The sequence below is a fragment of the Zalophus californianus genome, chromosome X (assembly GCF_009762305.2).
Source record: "Zalophus californianus isolate mZalCal1 chromosome X, mZalCal1.pri.v2, whole genome shotgun sequence".
NCBI lineage: Eukaryota > Metazoa > Chordata > Mammalia > Carnivora > Otariidae > Zalophus > Zalophus californianus.
In genome coordinates this window covers 1,858,596-1,873,426 of record NC_045612.1, presented here as the reverse complement: position 1 = coordinate 1,873,426, position 14,831 = coordinate 1,858,596, and the positions used below count along the sequence as shown (strand labels likewise).

The window sequence follows — 14,831 nt, the reverse complement described above, 5'->3', positions numbered from 1 at the left end:
CCGCAGCCGGGCCCCACAGGAGCAGCCGCCTGGGGCGCGGGAGCTGCGGGCCGTGCGGCCGGGATGAGCGCCAGCGCGGGTGGCGGCGGCGGCGGGGACAGCGGCAGCAGCAGCAGGTAGGGCTCGGCCTGGGCGCCCGGGTTGGGGGGGGGTGTGCCCGGCGCCGCGGCCACTCACGGCCCGCTCACCCCACCCGCAGCTCGCAGGCCTCCTGCGGGCCCGAGTCCTCAGGCTCCGAACTCGCCCCCGCCGCGCCGGCGCCGCGGATGCTGCAGGGGCTGCTGGGCTCCGATGACGAGGAGCAGGAGGACCCCAAGGACTACTGCAAGGGTGAGGCCTGGCCTCGGGTGCGAGCGGCCAGGTGGCGGCTGAGGGACACAGGGGCGGCGGAGGAGGAGGAGGGTGCTGAGGCCGGCCCACGTGGGCCCTGGGGCCGGCGGGGCTGGGCTCTGCGGGGGCGGGGCGGGGGGGGGGACACCCAGGCAGGCGACACCGCCCACCGCGCCACCCACCGTGCCGTCTGGGCTCCCTTCGCCAGGCGGCTACTACCCCGTGAAGATCGGCGACCTGTTCAATGGGCGGTACCACGTGGTGCGCAAGTTGGGCTGGGGCCACTTCTCCACTGTCTGGCTCTGCTGGGACATCCAGTAAGTGTCCCCTCCAGCCCTCCCCCCAGGGCCCAGGGTCAGCTAGGAGCCTACCCCTGGGCTTGGGTGGGGCCACCACAATGTCCCCATGGGTCGGGCCGGGTGGCAGCCGACGACGCAGAGCTTGGTGTTTGTTGCAGGCGCAAGCGCTTCGTGGCCCTGAAAGTGGTGAAGAGCGCGGGGCATTACACGGAGACCGCCGTGGATGAGATCAAGCTCCTGAAATGTGTGAGGCGCCTCCCTCCCGGCTCCCGGCTCCCGGCTCCCGGCTCCCGGGCAGGGCGGGGTTCCCGCAGGGGCAGGCTCCAGCTGGCTCAGCCCGCGAGGACCTGCAGGAGCAGGCCAGGGAGGGGGAGAGGAGGGCCAGAGGTGTCCCGGGGGTGCCGAAGGGAGAAGCTGGTGAGGGGCAGGTTGGAGCCATTTGTGGCCCCTTTGCTCCAGGTCCGAGACAGTGACCCCAGTGACCCCAAGAGAGAGACCATTGTCCAGCTCATCGATGACTTCAGGATCTCAGGGGTGAATGGAGTTCGTATCCTTCCCACGATGAGCCGAGCCAGCTGCTAGGGCCTCAGTCTCCTGATCTGCACGACGGGGGCTTACCCCTCCCAGGGACACTAGTCTACACACTAGCCCACCGCTTTGGGGGTTTGTGTCTATGTGGCGGGGGTAGGGGGGCGGATGACCAGGCTGACACCGGTTACCCATGGGCATTGCTGACTTACCCCCCACACGGCAGGGGCCGCCTCTGTGGCGGTGCCGTCTCAGGGATGAGCACAGAAGGTCACCATCCCAACTGGCGCACGGGAGAGGGACAGGGACGGGGACACTGTAGTGACACCGGAGCCTCGGGTGGGTGGCACCTGCGCCCCAGCTGTGTGTCTGCTGGCCACCCTTCACTCCGGGCCCCAGATGTGTGCATGGTGCTGGAGGTCCTGGGCCACCAGCTCCTCAAGTGGATCATCAAGTCCAACTACCAGGGCCTGCCCGTGCCCTGCGTGAAGAGCATCGTGAGGCAGGTGAGCGTCCTGCACTCTGCGTGAGCAGGGTGGGAGGCAGCCGGCACAGGGCCGCTGAAGTGCAGGGGTGGCTCTCCCCAGGTGCTGCACGGCCTGGACTACCTCCATACCAAGTGCAAGATCATCCACACAGACATCAAGCCCGAGAACATCCTGCTGTGTGTGGGTGACGCCTACATCAGGCGCCTGGCCACCGAGGCCACAGAGTGGCAGCAGTCAGGGGCACCACCCCCATCCCGCTCCACAGGTAGCAAGAGCCTGTGTGGGTCCAGGGTGGGGCCTGTGGGCCTCAGCCCCTGCCTGAGTCTCTGCTCCTTTCTCTCCCCCCAATGCCCCATCTGCCCCCCCAGTCAGCACTGCCCCCCAGGAGGTCTTGGTAAGTTGGGGTGCCCCTCTTTTCCTGGGCCTCATCTCCCCATCTCCTCAGAGCTCCCTCCTCGGCCTCTCTGGTCCCGCCCCCCCCACCCCGGGAGGAAGGTGATACACAGGGTGGGTCATATGCCCTAAACTGCCCTTGGTGGCTGCTGGGCTTGCTACTGCCTCGGTGGAAGGACACTGCATCTAGGGCCAGGAGGGGAGGCCAGCGCCCAGCCAGAGGCAGGCCCATCAGCTCCTCCCCAAACTCGAGCTTTGGGGGGCAGAGTGGGGGAGGGAGGCAGGAGGCAGGTGAAGGGCTAGTGCCAAGGGGTGGGCTGGAGTGGGTTGGCACCACATTTACTCATCCAAAGTAGCCCCGGGGGGGGGGGGGGCGGTGCCTGGGTGGCTACGTAGGTGGAGCGTCTGCTTGTGGCTTGGGGCTCAGGTCATGATCTCAGGGTCCTGGGATCAAGCCCCGCATCGGGCTCCCTGCTCCGTGGGAAGCCTGCTTCTCCCTCTGCCCCTCCCCCTGCTTGTGTTCCCTCTCTCGCTGTGTCTCTCTCTGTCAAATAAATAAATAAAATCTTTAAAATTAAAAAAACAAAGTAGCCCTGGGGCCCGTTGGCCTTGGCCCCCGTGAGGCGAGCAGGCCACAGGTCGAGGCTTGGGCTGGTCAGGGCGTGGGCGACGCGAACCCGGGGCTGACCCTGGCTCTGATGGCAGACTGGTAAGCTGTCGAAAAACAAGAGGAAGAAGATGCGGCGCAAACGGAAGCAACAGAAGCGGCTGCTGGAGGAGCGGCTGCGGGACCTGCAGAGGCTGGAGGCCATGGAGGCGGCGGCCCAGGCTGAGGGTGAGGGGCCGGAGCGCGCGCCCAGCAAGCGCAGGCCACCGGGGCCAACTGCTCACACACCGCCTCTGCCCATCTCCCCAGATGCTGGCTCAAGGCTAGAGGGGGGCAGCGGCTCCACCTCCTCTTCCGGCTGCCACCCTGGGGGGGCCAGGGCCGGCCCCTCCCCCGCCTCCTCCTCCCCGGCGGCCGGGGGCGAGCGCAGCCTCAGCCCAGGCTCCCAGACCTCAGGCTTCTCGGGCTCCCTCTTCTCTCCGGCCTCGTGCTCCATCCTCTCAGGCTCCTCCAACCAGCGGGAGACCGGGGGCCTCCTGTCCCCCAGCAGTAAGTTGGGCAGGGCCTGCGGGAGGGCTTGGTGGGAGGATGGCAGGGAGCTGGCAGAAGGGGCTGGGGGTGGGGCCCGGCCAGCTCAGTCTCTCCCCCCTCCTCTTCCTTCTCCAGCACCGTTTGGTGCCTCGAACCTCCTGGTGAACCCCCTGGAGCCCCAAAACGCAGACAAGATCAAGATCAAGATCGCAGACCTGGGCAACGCCTGCTGGGTGGTATGAGCTGGCCTGGAGAGCAGAGCTGGGCTCCCTGCTGTGAGGGCAGGGCCGCAGGCCCGCTCCTGAGGCGCCCCATGGGGCCTGCAGTGCCACTCGACCAGCCCCCAGGGTCTGCCTCATGACGCAGACCCAAGACTGAGCCCAGACCAGCGTCGGTCCCATCCGGTCAGCGGAACTGGACCCATTGCAAGGGGCGGGGACCACTGGGAAGAGGCCGGTCCCTTTCGGGACCTCTGGGGACCCTGAGGCTCAGAGCGAACCCCACTGAGCTCCTTGGGTACATGGCCCAGAGGAGGTGGGAGATGGTGGGGGCCGGTGGGGGCGGGCCAGCGGTGGCCCCGGCTCCTCCCCAGGGCTCCCCTTGCCTCCAGCACAAGCACTTCACCGAGGACATCCAGACTCGCCAGTACCGGGCCGTGGAAGTGCTGATCGGAGCGGAGTACGGGCCCCCGGCCGACATCTGGAGCACAGCGTGCATGGTACGCCCCAGCTGCTCCAGCCTCGGGCCGGCCCGCCGGCTGGCAGCCTCACCTTCTCCCCCCTTCCAGGCCTTCGAGCTGGCCACCGGCGACTACCTATTCGAGCCTCACTCTGGAGAAGACTACAGTCGCGACGAGGGTAGGGGAAGGCCGGCCCTGGGCTCAGCCTCGGGGCCTCCCAGATGCCCAGCCGTCTCCCAGCCTCCTCTCTGTCCACAGACCACATCGCCCACATTGTGGAGCTTCTGGGAGACATCCCCCCAGCCTTCGCCCTCTCAGGCCGCTATTCCCGAGAGTTCTTCAACCGGAGAGGTAGGGCCGAACAGGCTCAGTTAGCCTGGATGTAGATGGTAGGGCAGGGACCACAGGCTCCAAAGCAGGGGGAACACTGCATCCCGGAGCCAGAGGCCTTCCGGGCAGAGCCTAACACACGGCCCGCTGACCCGCCCCCAGGAGAGCTGCGGCACATCCACAACCTCAAGCACTGGGGCCTGTACGAGGTGCTCATGGAGAAGTACGAGTGGCCCCTGGAGCAGGCCACGCAGTTCAGCGCCTTCCTGCTGCCCATGATGGAATACATCCCGGAAAAGCGGGCTAGCGCGGCCGACTGCCTCCAGCACCCTTGGCTCAACCCCTAGGCCCCACGGGCACTTTGTGCAGCTTGAGGCAGGCCTGGCTCACCCTCAAGCCCCTCCCAGTGCCTTCAGGGAAAGCGGGACGCCTCCTGCCACCCGGCACAAGCTGCCCTCCTCCCCCCACTGGGTGCCAGCTTCCTCACAGCCCGTGGCAGGGCAGAGAGATGCTGGAGCCAGGCCCACCGTTTAGAATTCGTTCTGCCCCCAACCTTCACAACATGCCCTGAGTGGGAAGTGTGCGTATTTCTTTTCTTAATAAAGCGTGAACTGAAACGTTGGCATCCTGGAGTGACAGAAGCGCACCGGCCGAGGTCGAGAGCTGGGACAGAAGCTGATTTATTCTGGGGCTGCCCACCAAAACCGGCCAGAGTGCTGGGAGCAGGAAGGGAGAGTGTGTTGAGATGGTCCCAGGGACAGCCTAGGCCTCCACGGCGCGGCCATTGATGATGCGGATGTGGCGGATGATGTCCTGGATGGCTTCCGATGTAGTGCCTTGGCCCCCGATGTCTGGGGTGTGCATCTGCGGGACACACGCAAACTTGAGCACACACCAGGGGCCCGCCCATGGTCTCCCATGGCTGGCAGGGGCCGGAACTGTCGGCAGGAGGGCAGCGGTACCAGCTAAGGCCCAGAAAGCCCTACCCACCCTGGTCCCACCCTCCCCTTGGGGGCAGCAGGAAGCACCAGGTCACCACCTCCAGCCCCTCAGGTGACACACCAGCTCAACCCCCATTCAAGGAGGGAGTTGGGCGGAAGGCAGGGGAGGGGAGAAGAGAAGCCTCACATTTTCGTTGTCCATGGACGCCAACACGGCCTTACGGATGGACGTGGCATAGGAATGGAGCCTAAGGAGGGAGAGCAGCTTTCAAGCCCTTGGGGCCTAGGGGCTGGCCGGGGGCTGACAGCTAGGCATCAAGAAGTGGCTTACTTGAGGTGGTCAAGCATCATGCAACTCGCCAGCAGCGTGGCTGTGGGGTTGGCAATGTTCTTATTGGCGATACTCTTGCCCGTGTTCCTTGTAGCCTAGAAGGGACCAGACAAAGGTGGTGGTGAAGGTAAGAATGTAGGGTATGTGATTCCACTGGTGTGAAGCATCCAGAACAGGCGAATCCACAGAGACAGAAAGCAGATCAGTGGGTGCCAGGGGCGGGGGCCAGGATTGGGAGTGCTTGCTAACGTGGCCGGAGTCCCCTTTCAGGGTGCCAGGAATGCTCTGGAACTAGACAGAAGTGACGGTTACACAATACTGTGCGTGCACTTAATACCCCTAAATTGCTCACTTTAAGTGGTTTCACCCTGTTACGTAAATTTTGCCTTTAAAAAAAAAAAAAGACTTAAAAACAGAAACTAACCAATAGATCAATAAAATGTGGCCTCTTCATATGACGAAATATTATTCAGCCATCAAAAGGAACGAAGCTCTGAGCCGTGCTACAGTGTGGATGAGCCTTAAAAATACTACGCTGGGGTAAAAAAAAAAAAAAAAGTGCCAAGGGAAAGAAGCTAATCATAAAAGCCCACGTGGTATAAGACTCCATTTGTAGGGACGCCCGGGTGACTCAATCCGTTAAGCATCCGACTCTTGATTTTGGTTCAGGTCATGATCTCAGGATCCTGAGATGGAGCCCCCCGTTGTGCTCCATGCTCAGCGTGGAGTCCCCCTTTCCCTCTGTTCCCCCCGCAAGCGTGCGTTCATGCTCTCTCTCTAAAATAAATAAGGGGCGGCTGGGTGGCTCAGTCGGTTAAGCATCTGCCTTGGGTTCAGGTCATGATCCCAGGATGCTGGGATCAAGCCCCACGTTGGGCTCCCTGCTCAGCAGGGAGTCTGCTTCTCCCTCTCCCTCTGCAGCCCCCCCTGCTTGTGTTCCCTCTCTCGCTGTCTGTCAAATAAATAAATAAAATCTTTAAAAATAAATAAAATTAAATAAATGAATACTTTAAAAAACAAAAACAAAAACCCTCCATTTACAGAAGACAGACAGAAGAGGCCAATCCACAGGGACAGAAAGCAGATGAGTGGTGGCCAGGGGCCGGGAGGAGGGGCATGGGAGTGACAATTAACAAGTACAGGGTATTCTTTTTGGGGGGGATGACAACATTCTGGAATGAGACAGTGGTGATGGTTGCACAACCCTGAATAACCTGAAAGCACCAAACCCTTACACTTTCAGTGAACTGGATGATACGCGAGCTATACGGCACAAAGGGTCCAGGAGCCCCGGCGCCACCGGTGCCACTCACCGTCTCAAACACAGCGTACACGTGGCCATAGTTGGCCCCAGCCACGAGGCCAGGGCCCCCGACCAGTCCTGCGCAGACATTGTTGACAATGTTACCATAGAGATTGGGCATCACCATGACATCGAACTGCTGGGGCCGGGACACCAGCTGCAGGACAAGGAGACAGACGGGAGCTCGAGCCCGGGCGGCCCACGGTGCCCGAGGCAGGTGGCTAGGGAGCCCAGCAGGCCAACTACCTGCATGGTGGTGTTGTCCACGATCATATTCTCAAAGGTGATCTGGGGATAGCGGGCTGCCACCTCCCTGCAGCACTGGAGGAAGAGCCCGTCGCCCAGTTTCCTAGGAGGGGGGCATAAGACACCAGCTTGGCCACTGTTAATAATTGCCACCTGGAGGACTGGGGCGTGCAGATGGCCACAGAAGCGGGGCTGTAACCTCTAACCAGTCCCCCGTCTGTAAGACAGGCATGATCCCACTCCCCCTCCCTGAAGCGCGCACTGTGGTAAACCCGTATCTAGGAAACAGGCAAGAGGGCAGAGCCCTGAGCATGGCCCCTCAGCGGGCAGCCGGTGTTCTGGGCCCCAAGTCCCTGAGAGCAGGCCCAAGGAGGGTGTTCAATTCAGCGGTTTCACAACTGCTTGCAGAACAGGCAGGAGCACAGCAGGGGTGGGGCATACATGATGTTGGCCTTGTGTACAGCTGTCACTTTCTTGCGCCCACTCTCCTGGGCCAGTTTGAACGCATATTCAGCAATGCGCAGGGACTTGGCCTTGGTGATGATCTTCAGGCTCTCCACCACTCCAGCCACACTCTGGGACAGGGACAGGGAGAAGAGACCCTCTGGCACAGGTTTCTCTTTGGGTCTGGCCTTCCTTACTGTAGACCCTAGCAAGGCTCATCCCCAGCCCCCACGACCCAAGGGGTAAGGGGACAGCCCAGGCCTCACCCACCTCGTGTTCTAAGCTGCTGTACTCGCCCTCTGTGTTTTCCCGCACAATGAGGATATCTATGTCCCTGTGCCGGGTCACCACTCCTGGCAGGCTCTTACAGTGGATGACATTGGCATAGAGGTCCAGGCTGGTGCTGGGGACACAGAGAGAAGAAAAGCTGGCCAATGCCACAGCTGTCTGCTGGCACGCTCCACCCGCACTGAGCCCCGACCCCGTGCACCGGGTTCTCACCGAAGGATGTTGTTTCGGGATTTGTGGGACGGTGGCAGGTTATGGTTTGTTTCGATGTTGCCTGCCAAGACAAAAAGAAGACAGGCTGGAGAGGGGGCCCCCAGGATCAGCCACGCCACCATACTCCCCTTCCTGAGCAAGGGAACACGTGCCAAAGGCAGCTCCAACCCAGGCAGAAGATGGCTTTCATCAGCAGGAAGACTTCACAGAACGCCCGAGTGTAACATCCACCGTAAGCCCTGCGAGGACGGGGGGGAGGGGGGTGCGCGCGCTTCGTTCGCTGATGGCTTCAAAGGACCTAGAGCAGCACCTGGCACGTAGCAGGCACTTGACAAATACTGACTGACTGAATGAACGAACAAATGAATGAACAAGGGTTGGCAGCTAGCCAAGAGATCTTGCCAGACCCTGGGCAGGAAATGGCAAGATCAGGGTCTGGCTGGCTAGAAAGTGACCACTCCTGCTTACTAACAGGCTGGCTAGCCAGGCTGGCGCCAGCAATGTGACCTTGGCCAGCGTCACTGTTAGGCCCCACGTCGAGGTGCCACGTGAGCCCCAGCTCAGGGGCAGGTGGGGGCTGCCTGGGAAACACTATAGCTTAGCCTGGGCTGCACCCAAGGCAAAAAGAACAGGAGCAGCAGGGGGCCAGCAGTCGCCAGGAAAAGGCGGTCCATCAGAGGGTGCCAAGTAGAGCAGGCTTTTCTCAGGGCCCCTTGGGGCCATCACCCCCTCCGAGTCACACCCTGCCTACACTGCCTTCGCCCAGTGTCTTAGGCACCTTGCAGTTGCCACGTCAGCCCCTCCCTCTGGACTGCCAGGGCCTGGGACTCAAGCTGGATTCAGCTTTGCTCACACAGAGCAGGTGATGGGCTCTAGTTTACAAAATGAGTAATACAAAGAGTTTAAGAACGTGTACCAGGGCGCCTGGGTGGCTCAGTTGGTTAAGCGACTGCCTTTGGCTCAGGTCATGATCCCGGAGTCCCGGGATCGAGTCCCGCATCGGGCTCCCTGCTCGGCAGGGAGTCTGCTTCTCCCTCTGACCCTCCCCCTCTCATGCTCTCTCTCTCATTCTCTCTCTCAAATAAATAAAATCTTAAAAAAAAAAAAAAAAAAATGTGTACCAAACCACAGCAAACTCAGGAAGAGCTAAAATTCCTGTCTGTGACACCCACAGTTATGCTGGCTGGAGCTGAGGCAGCGGGCGGAGGGCTAAAACTGCATCTCTGTGACAGCTGGTTTATGAAAAAGGTTCTGAGGGTCAAAGCTGACCCCAGCAGAGGGGCTGCCCCAGGAGAGAAGGGAGTGGGAGGAAGCCCTTTACTGAACAGGCTCCCATAGAGTCTACTGCCACCAAGATCCCAGAATCGCAGCACGGACTGGATCCCAGAAGCTTCTGTTCACTCTCCAAGCACAAGGGTCCTCTCTAGCCAGAAAAGCCCTGAAGTCGCAGTTGGGCGGCCCCAGGGACAAGCATTAGCTTGCAAGTGAAAGGAATTGCGCATGGTGTCCCATCCTGGCGCCCCGCACTCACCCTTCAGGGCCACACGGTTCCGACGGATGGCCATGATGGCGTTGCGGATGTCCTCTTCATCAGCATTGGAGCTCACGTGTACTTCTTCAAAGTCCACTGGCACACATGCGTGCCTGGGGCAGAACTGGGTCAAGGTGGCTGGCCCCAGGTGCCCCCCATGCGTCCTCTAGGAAGCCTGCCTGGACCACTGGGTGCAGAGGCCTCTCCACTGCTGCTGCCCACCCTGACCTGGCTCTGGCTGAGAGGAGACTGGGCCCGCCTGTGCCAACTAATGAAGAGATACTTGAACTCTACAGCCATTAGCAGGACGGATAGCAGCAGGATCATAGGCACAGGGATGAAAGGCCTGGGCTTACCGCTCTCCTGCCACTGGCTCACTGGGTGCTCAGGCGAAGCCCCAGGCAGTGGGCTTCTGGGCTTACTGCCCCTCTCGGCACAGTTCTCAAGCCATCCCCCCTAGGTGGGCCTGGGGTACAACCTCCCCTAGGGGTACGGGAGGTGGGCCAGGGGCTGTGTACCTGAACACAGACTTGACATGCAACATGAGCTCTGGCCCGATGCCATCCCCCGGGATCATGGTCACTGTGTGCCGCCCACCATACTTAGCCGACGGAGGCTGGAAGGAGGGGAGGGTGAAAGTGGGCCCAAAGGGCCAGCCAATCATGAGGTGCCAACTCGGGGTATCTTACCCCACCCGCCCCACCCCACCCCAGACAGGGCTGCTCATGGGGGCTCCTTGTTCAGAAGGGCAGCAGCAGAAGCAGTCTCCACCCCCGCCTGGACTTGGGTCAATCCCAAAGCAACTAAAAGCCCCAAAACTTAACAGGCAGATGAGAAAAATACTTACAATTGTTTGTTGCTAGAGGGGGAACAGGAAGGAAGAAGACACCAATCAGCCAAGGTTGGAGGAACAAGGTTGTGCCCAGAGAACAGGGCCTTTTCCCTGGGGATACTGTGTAGTACAGTTTGGGTAAGGAGGAGGGGTGGGCTACCTCTGGAGACCATCCTCAGAGGGAAGGACATGGAGAGCCAGAGAACAAAGGCACAGTACGCACACATACACGCCTCTACACACACCTGCTCACACATACACGTGCACAGACGGGGCATACATGCGTAGACGTGTGTATACACACGTGCAAGCACACACAGACACACACACGCAACACGCTGGCAGGAACTTACTGAGACGCTCCTCCGGGGGGCCTCATGGGCACTGAGAACCTGGCAAAGAGAACCCAGATGCCAGCGGTTGTTGTCCAGCCCAGAAAGCCAATTTGGCAAAGGCCAGCTGCAATCTTGGCAGGGGAGAGGGACCGTCCCCACCATACCCAGACAGGTGCCACATGTCATCCCCTCACCCCCACCATACGCCACCATCTGGGAACAGCACACAGCACGTGCCCGGACGAATGGCCCCAGAGCCTCCATTCCCCAAGGAGCAGCCAGTCAAAGCACCATGGAGGGGCGCCGCAACCCTTTATGCTTCCTTCAGCCCCACAGTCAGTGGTTGAAGAAATGTTTGCCTCCCTCCCCCTCCTTTGTTGTTTGATTCTTTTTCAGCCAATTACTCCTGCTCAGTGATGTTTGTTGTCTATAACACGGAGGAGTTGGCACAGTAAACATGGCACAATAGGGAAATCATTACAACCAAGCACAGGGCCGTCCAGACTATCATTTTATCATTTTTAAAATCTTTTTTTCCTTATTGCAAAAGCAGCATACCGTCCTAACACAGAGATCAGGAGAAAAAGAGAGCACCCAGCCGCCTGTCCACCCAGAGACAATCATTGTTGGCACTGCAGGGAACAGCCCTCCAGAATCACAAGTCCAGAGCAAACATGGCACAGAAAACCCAACCATTTTTACAAGAATAACAGACTCCTGGGGCGCCTGGGTGGCTCAGTTGGTTAAGCAACTGCCTTGGGCTCAGGTCATGATCCCAGGCTCCTGGGATCGGGCCCCACATCGGGATCCCTGCTCACTGGGGAGTCTGCTTCTCCCTCTCCCGCTCCCCCTGCTTGCGCGTGCACGCGCTCTGTCAAACAAATAAATAAAATCTTAAAAAAAAAAAAAAAAAGGAATAACAGACTCCAATCTCTTAGAAGGCTTTCATAAAGGATTGCAAAACTGCTTCGTGGCCTACATGGGAGATGAATGTCCCCAACCCCCTAACTCAGAAACAGCCACGTTTGGCCACACCAAAGCCATATCTGACAGCTTCGGAGTAAAAGCCGTCCAAGCCAAAGGGGACAGGTGTTGAGAAGTGATCCATCTAGAGTCCCCACATTATCCTGGGGGTAGAAGCTTGTGTCCCAGGCCCCACTGTAGTGGGGCTACGGGTCCTTACACTTTCCTCCCTGCTACGCCCCACCTGGGAACACACCCAGGTGTCCCTCAATCCAAAGAGGAAGGGACAGAACCAAGGTCCCTTTTGTCACTTGGAGGTGCCCTGCCACTTGCCTACTGGGACAGCAGCAGAGTGTTCCAGGCAATAACATAGTCACCATGGCCATTCTGCAAAGAGCCATGCCTTCCTGCTAGAAACCTAGAAAGCTCAGACAGAGACTGACCACCTCTTAGGCTCTCCCTGGCTGGTATTCATGAGGCACCCACCTGCACAAGCTCTGGGAGCACTGGTGTGCTGGTCACCCGCCCCGTCCAAGCCTGGGGCCCGAAAGGGAGTGACTACTGGGACGAAAGGCTCCAGATATCAGCTCATCCCTGTGGTCCCTGGGTCTGCAGGGACAGGCACACTTGGCGGCTTTCCCGTTTTTCTTTCCACCACTTGTCAGTATCTGGATTCATCTTATTTGTAGGCTCTTGATACGACTTGTGGAAGGAGGCTTCCACTGCCCTTCTTCCAGGAAGCCTTCCCTGATGCCTTAAGGCTGTGGAACTGTAGGTCCCCCTGGGTCCCCAAAGCCCTACCTACTCCCTCCCCCACCAACCACAATCTCCCTAGGCTGTCCCTAGCAACTGCCTTGCTCCCTCCCCAACTCCAAAATTCCTGAGAGTGGAAGCCATGTCTGACCAGCTCCTTACTGTCATCCCAAGACCTAGCAGAATGCCTGGTCCAGAGCTTGGACATAAGAAACACTTCCCAAATTAATGAGCACATCAGAAAATGGGAGAAGGGACGGTGGGTTTGGGCGCCAGGGAGGCCTCGGTCCAAATCCACCATCCACTATTTTTGGTAGCAAACAGCTTAACCTTGCTGAGCTTCCTGTCCTCACCTGAAACCCATGGAATAGAGATGCCCACTTTCTGTGGCTGCTGGGAGGATGCAGCAAGCCCTTTGGTCCCCAGCAGGGCACACCCACCTCTTCACCCCACCAGCTCCTTAGGCCGGTGTTCGGCACTGGGTAGACCCCTATGGCTCCCAGCAGTAATTCCTCCTGGAGTCCACTGGCACTAGGCAAGTAACTCGGCCATGGTGGTGAGCCACCACCTGCACCTAGCTCTGTATCTGGGCAACCACCCCCACCCTCCTCCCTTGGATCACATCACCACCTGACCTAAACCTTTCCTTCATCTGGTCCCCATACTAGAGGTTTCTTCAGGCTTTAGCCAAAGACCCAGAGAGCTCTCAAGATAGACTTACTTCCCTACCTTGCTCTGGACAGATACAGGTACGTTCTTCCTTTAGGGGGTTACACGGGTTCTGCCTCACACCTACGCTGCCCTGTGAAGCCACCCATCAAAGAAGCCCAGTTTAAGGCAGGATGGGATACATGCACAGGCCTACTGCTCATTCATTAAGCAGGAGGATGGATTGTCAGTCATCCTTTGATAGTGCCACAGAAAGAGAGGAGTCCAGGGTGGTATGTGTTCCTGTCAAAGGATTCCCACACTCCAAATCTTAGTGAGATTTCTTTCTTCAGCATGTTCTGTTAGATCAAGTGCCAATGGTGGCTGCATGTTTTCCCACAAGACCCCAAATGGTGGGACCAAAGACCTGGGGTTCATCTCTAAAGCTTCCCATACCCAGGACAACCAGTCTCAGGGCAAGGCACTGCCCAGCTACCAAATGTCCCCTGCCCCCACCCCCCCCAACACGGACACAAGCACACACAGGAGAGGTCAGGGAGGAGACAAATGTCTTCACCAAGACCCCATGGGAGCCTAGCTGCCAGAACCGCCAGGCCTCTGGAAAGCCCCTCATCAGCAAGTTTGGAGAAATCAGAATTTCATAAAGTATAAGCTGCCACAGGGTAGGCTTCCTGAGGGGTCAGAGGGCAGAAGCATACCAGATGCGTCCACAAGGAGTGTCAGCAAAGTCACAGGATTCTGGAAGGTCAGGGTTGGCTAGATCCTTTGAGACAGAGGGGAAACTGGAGCCCAGAGACAGGAGGGTGGCCATACTGTGGATCAGTGGGGGCAGGTAGGCCTGGAGGTCATACCTCTTGACCCCTAGAGCCAGTCCCGGCTCTCTGATACTTCGGATGGCTTCCGATCCACCCAGGGACTAAATTATCCTTGCCCAGGTGTGTAAACAAAAAGGAATGAGACCTGAATAAACAAGATCCTAAACGGAAAACTGAGGAAGCAAAGCCCCCACGGCCTCCCACCTCATCAGTCTCAGAAAATCTAGCTCCCTCCCATTCCAGAAGGCTGGGGGGGGGGGGGAAGACATCTGGGGCTATAAAAATGTCCGGGGGTGGGGTGTGGTATCGGGGGTGCCGGCAAAATCTGGTTCTCCAACTCCACTGGGACAAGTGACAAGGCGGTCCGCAACAAAAAAAACCCGAGGACGAACTGGGGCTGGGAACCGGATTCCTAAGGCGGCAAGAACGAGGGGGGCCGGGACACGTGACCACCTCAGGAGGGCTCCCACCATGACACTAGGGAAGTGACACTCGGTCCGCTGCTGCCCACTCTCCCCGCTTGTCCGGAGCTCCCCCCGCCCGCCCAAGATGCAGACCCTTGGGGAAGCCGGACAAGGGCCAACTTCACCCAAGCCCCTCACTGACAGCGGAGAAGACAGCCAATCAACTCCGGCGCGTAGCCCTCTCCCCGCCCCTCGAGCGGCCCACAGCCAATCGGGCTCCAAAACAAGCTGCAAGCCAGCGGTCTCCGGACCGGCCCAGCAAGCGCTGAGGCTGTCCCCGCGGACCGCTGCCCCTTCTCACCTCCCAAGGGCGGCATAGGAGGGCCGGTCTGAGCACCGCCTTCGCAGCGCCGCCGACGACCGCTGCCACCTTCAGCGCCATGACGGAAAGTGAGAGCAGCCGCACGTTCAGAGACGCAGACACCGCTCTCGCGAGAGTTAGGCAGGGTGCGAAGTGCCGGAAGTGGGCACGGACCCAGCAGTGCGCACGCGCACGGCCGCGCCGGTTCCCACGCCCC

General features: G+C 59.6%; 2 protein-coding genes across 4 annotated transcripts; one reads left to right on the top strand and one right to left on the bottom strand.

Annotated features, from left to right (window-relative positions):
* The first annotated feature begins 63 nt into the window (after positions 1–63).
* On the top strand, positions 64–4,917 carry SRPK3 (SRSF protein kinase 3). 2 transcript variants are annotated; one of them, XM_027607719.1, is made up of 15 exons: positions 64–116; positions 200–330; positions 539–647; positions 788–875; positions 1,089–1,176; positions 1,557–1,663; positions 1,745–1,910; positions 2,014–2,039; positions 2,744–2,873; positions 2,955–3,194; positions 3,312–3,412; positions 3,787–3,894; positions 3,964–4,033; positions 4,114–4,206; positions 4,348–4,917. In XM_027607719.1, exons 1-15 carry the CDS (start codon positions 64–66, stop codon positions 4,530–4,532), a joined length of 1,695 nt encoding a protein of 564 aa, XP_027463520.1. In that variant the 3' UTR covers positions 4,533–4,917. The 2 variants fall into 2 exon arrangements, with proteins under 2 accessions (XP_027463520.1, XP_027463519.1); XM_027607718.1 differs by having other exon boundaries at positions 3,964–4,206.
* Positions 4,842–14,767, bottom strand: IDH3G (isocitrate dehydrogenase (NAD(+)) 3 non-catalytic subunit gamma). 2 transcript variants are annotated; one of them, XM_027607721.2, is made up of 13 exons: positions 14,615–14,767; positions 10,668–10,706; positions 10,330–10,341; positions 10,001–10,098; positions 9,483–9,595; positions 7,952–8,012; positions 7,721–7,853; positions 7,448–7,581; positions 7,007–7,109; positions 6,771–6,917; positions 5,458–5,552; positions 5,314–5,374; positions 4,842–5,049 (listed from the first exon to the last, which is right to left on the bottom strand). In XM_027607721.2, exons 1-13 carry the CDS (start codon positions 14,693–14,695, stop codon positions 4,948–4,950), a joined length of 1,179 nt encoding a protein of 392 aa, XP_027463522.1. In that variant the 5' UTR covers positions 14,696–14,767; the 3' UTR covers positions 4,842–4,947. The 2 variants fall into 2 exon arrangements, with proteins under 2 accessions (XP_027463522.1, XP_027463523.1); XM_027607722.2 differs by lacking the exon at positions 10,001–10,098 and having other exon boundaries at positions 14,615–14,760.
* Positions 14,768–14,831: the final 64 nt, after the last annotated feature.

Coding starts and splice junctions, on each gene's coding strand:
- IDH3G (XM_027607721.2), bottom strand. CDS start 14,695: ATGGCGCTGAAGGTGGCAGCGGTCGTCGGCGGCGCTGCGAAGGCGGTG. Junction 9,596..10,000: donor CATGTCAAGTCTGTGTTCAG/GTACACAGCCCC, acceptor GTTCTGCCCCAG/GCACGCATGTGTGCCAGTGG. Junction 5,375..5,457: donor ATGATGCTTGACCACCTCAA/GTAAGCCACTTC, acceptor CTCCCTCCTTAG/GCTCCATTCCTATGCCACGT.
- SRPK3 (XM_027607718.1), top strand. CDS start 64: ATGAGCGCCAGCGCGGGTGGCGGCGGCGGCGGGGACAGCGGCAGCAGC. Junction 331..538: donor CCCCAAGGACTACTGCAAGG/GTGAGGCCTGGC, acceptor TCCCTTCGCCAG/GCGGCTACTACCCCGTGAAG. Junction 4,207..4,347: donor AGAGTTCTTCAACCGGAGAG/GTAGGGCCGAAC, acceptor ACCCGCCCCCAG/GAGAGCTGCGGCACATCCAC.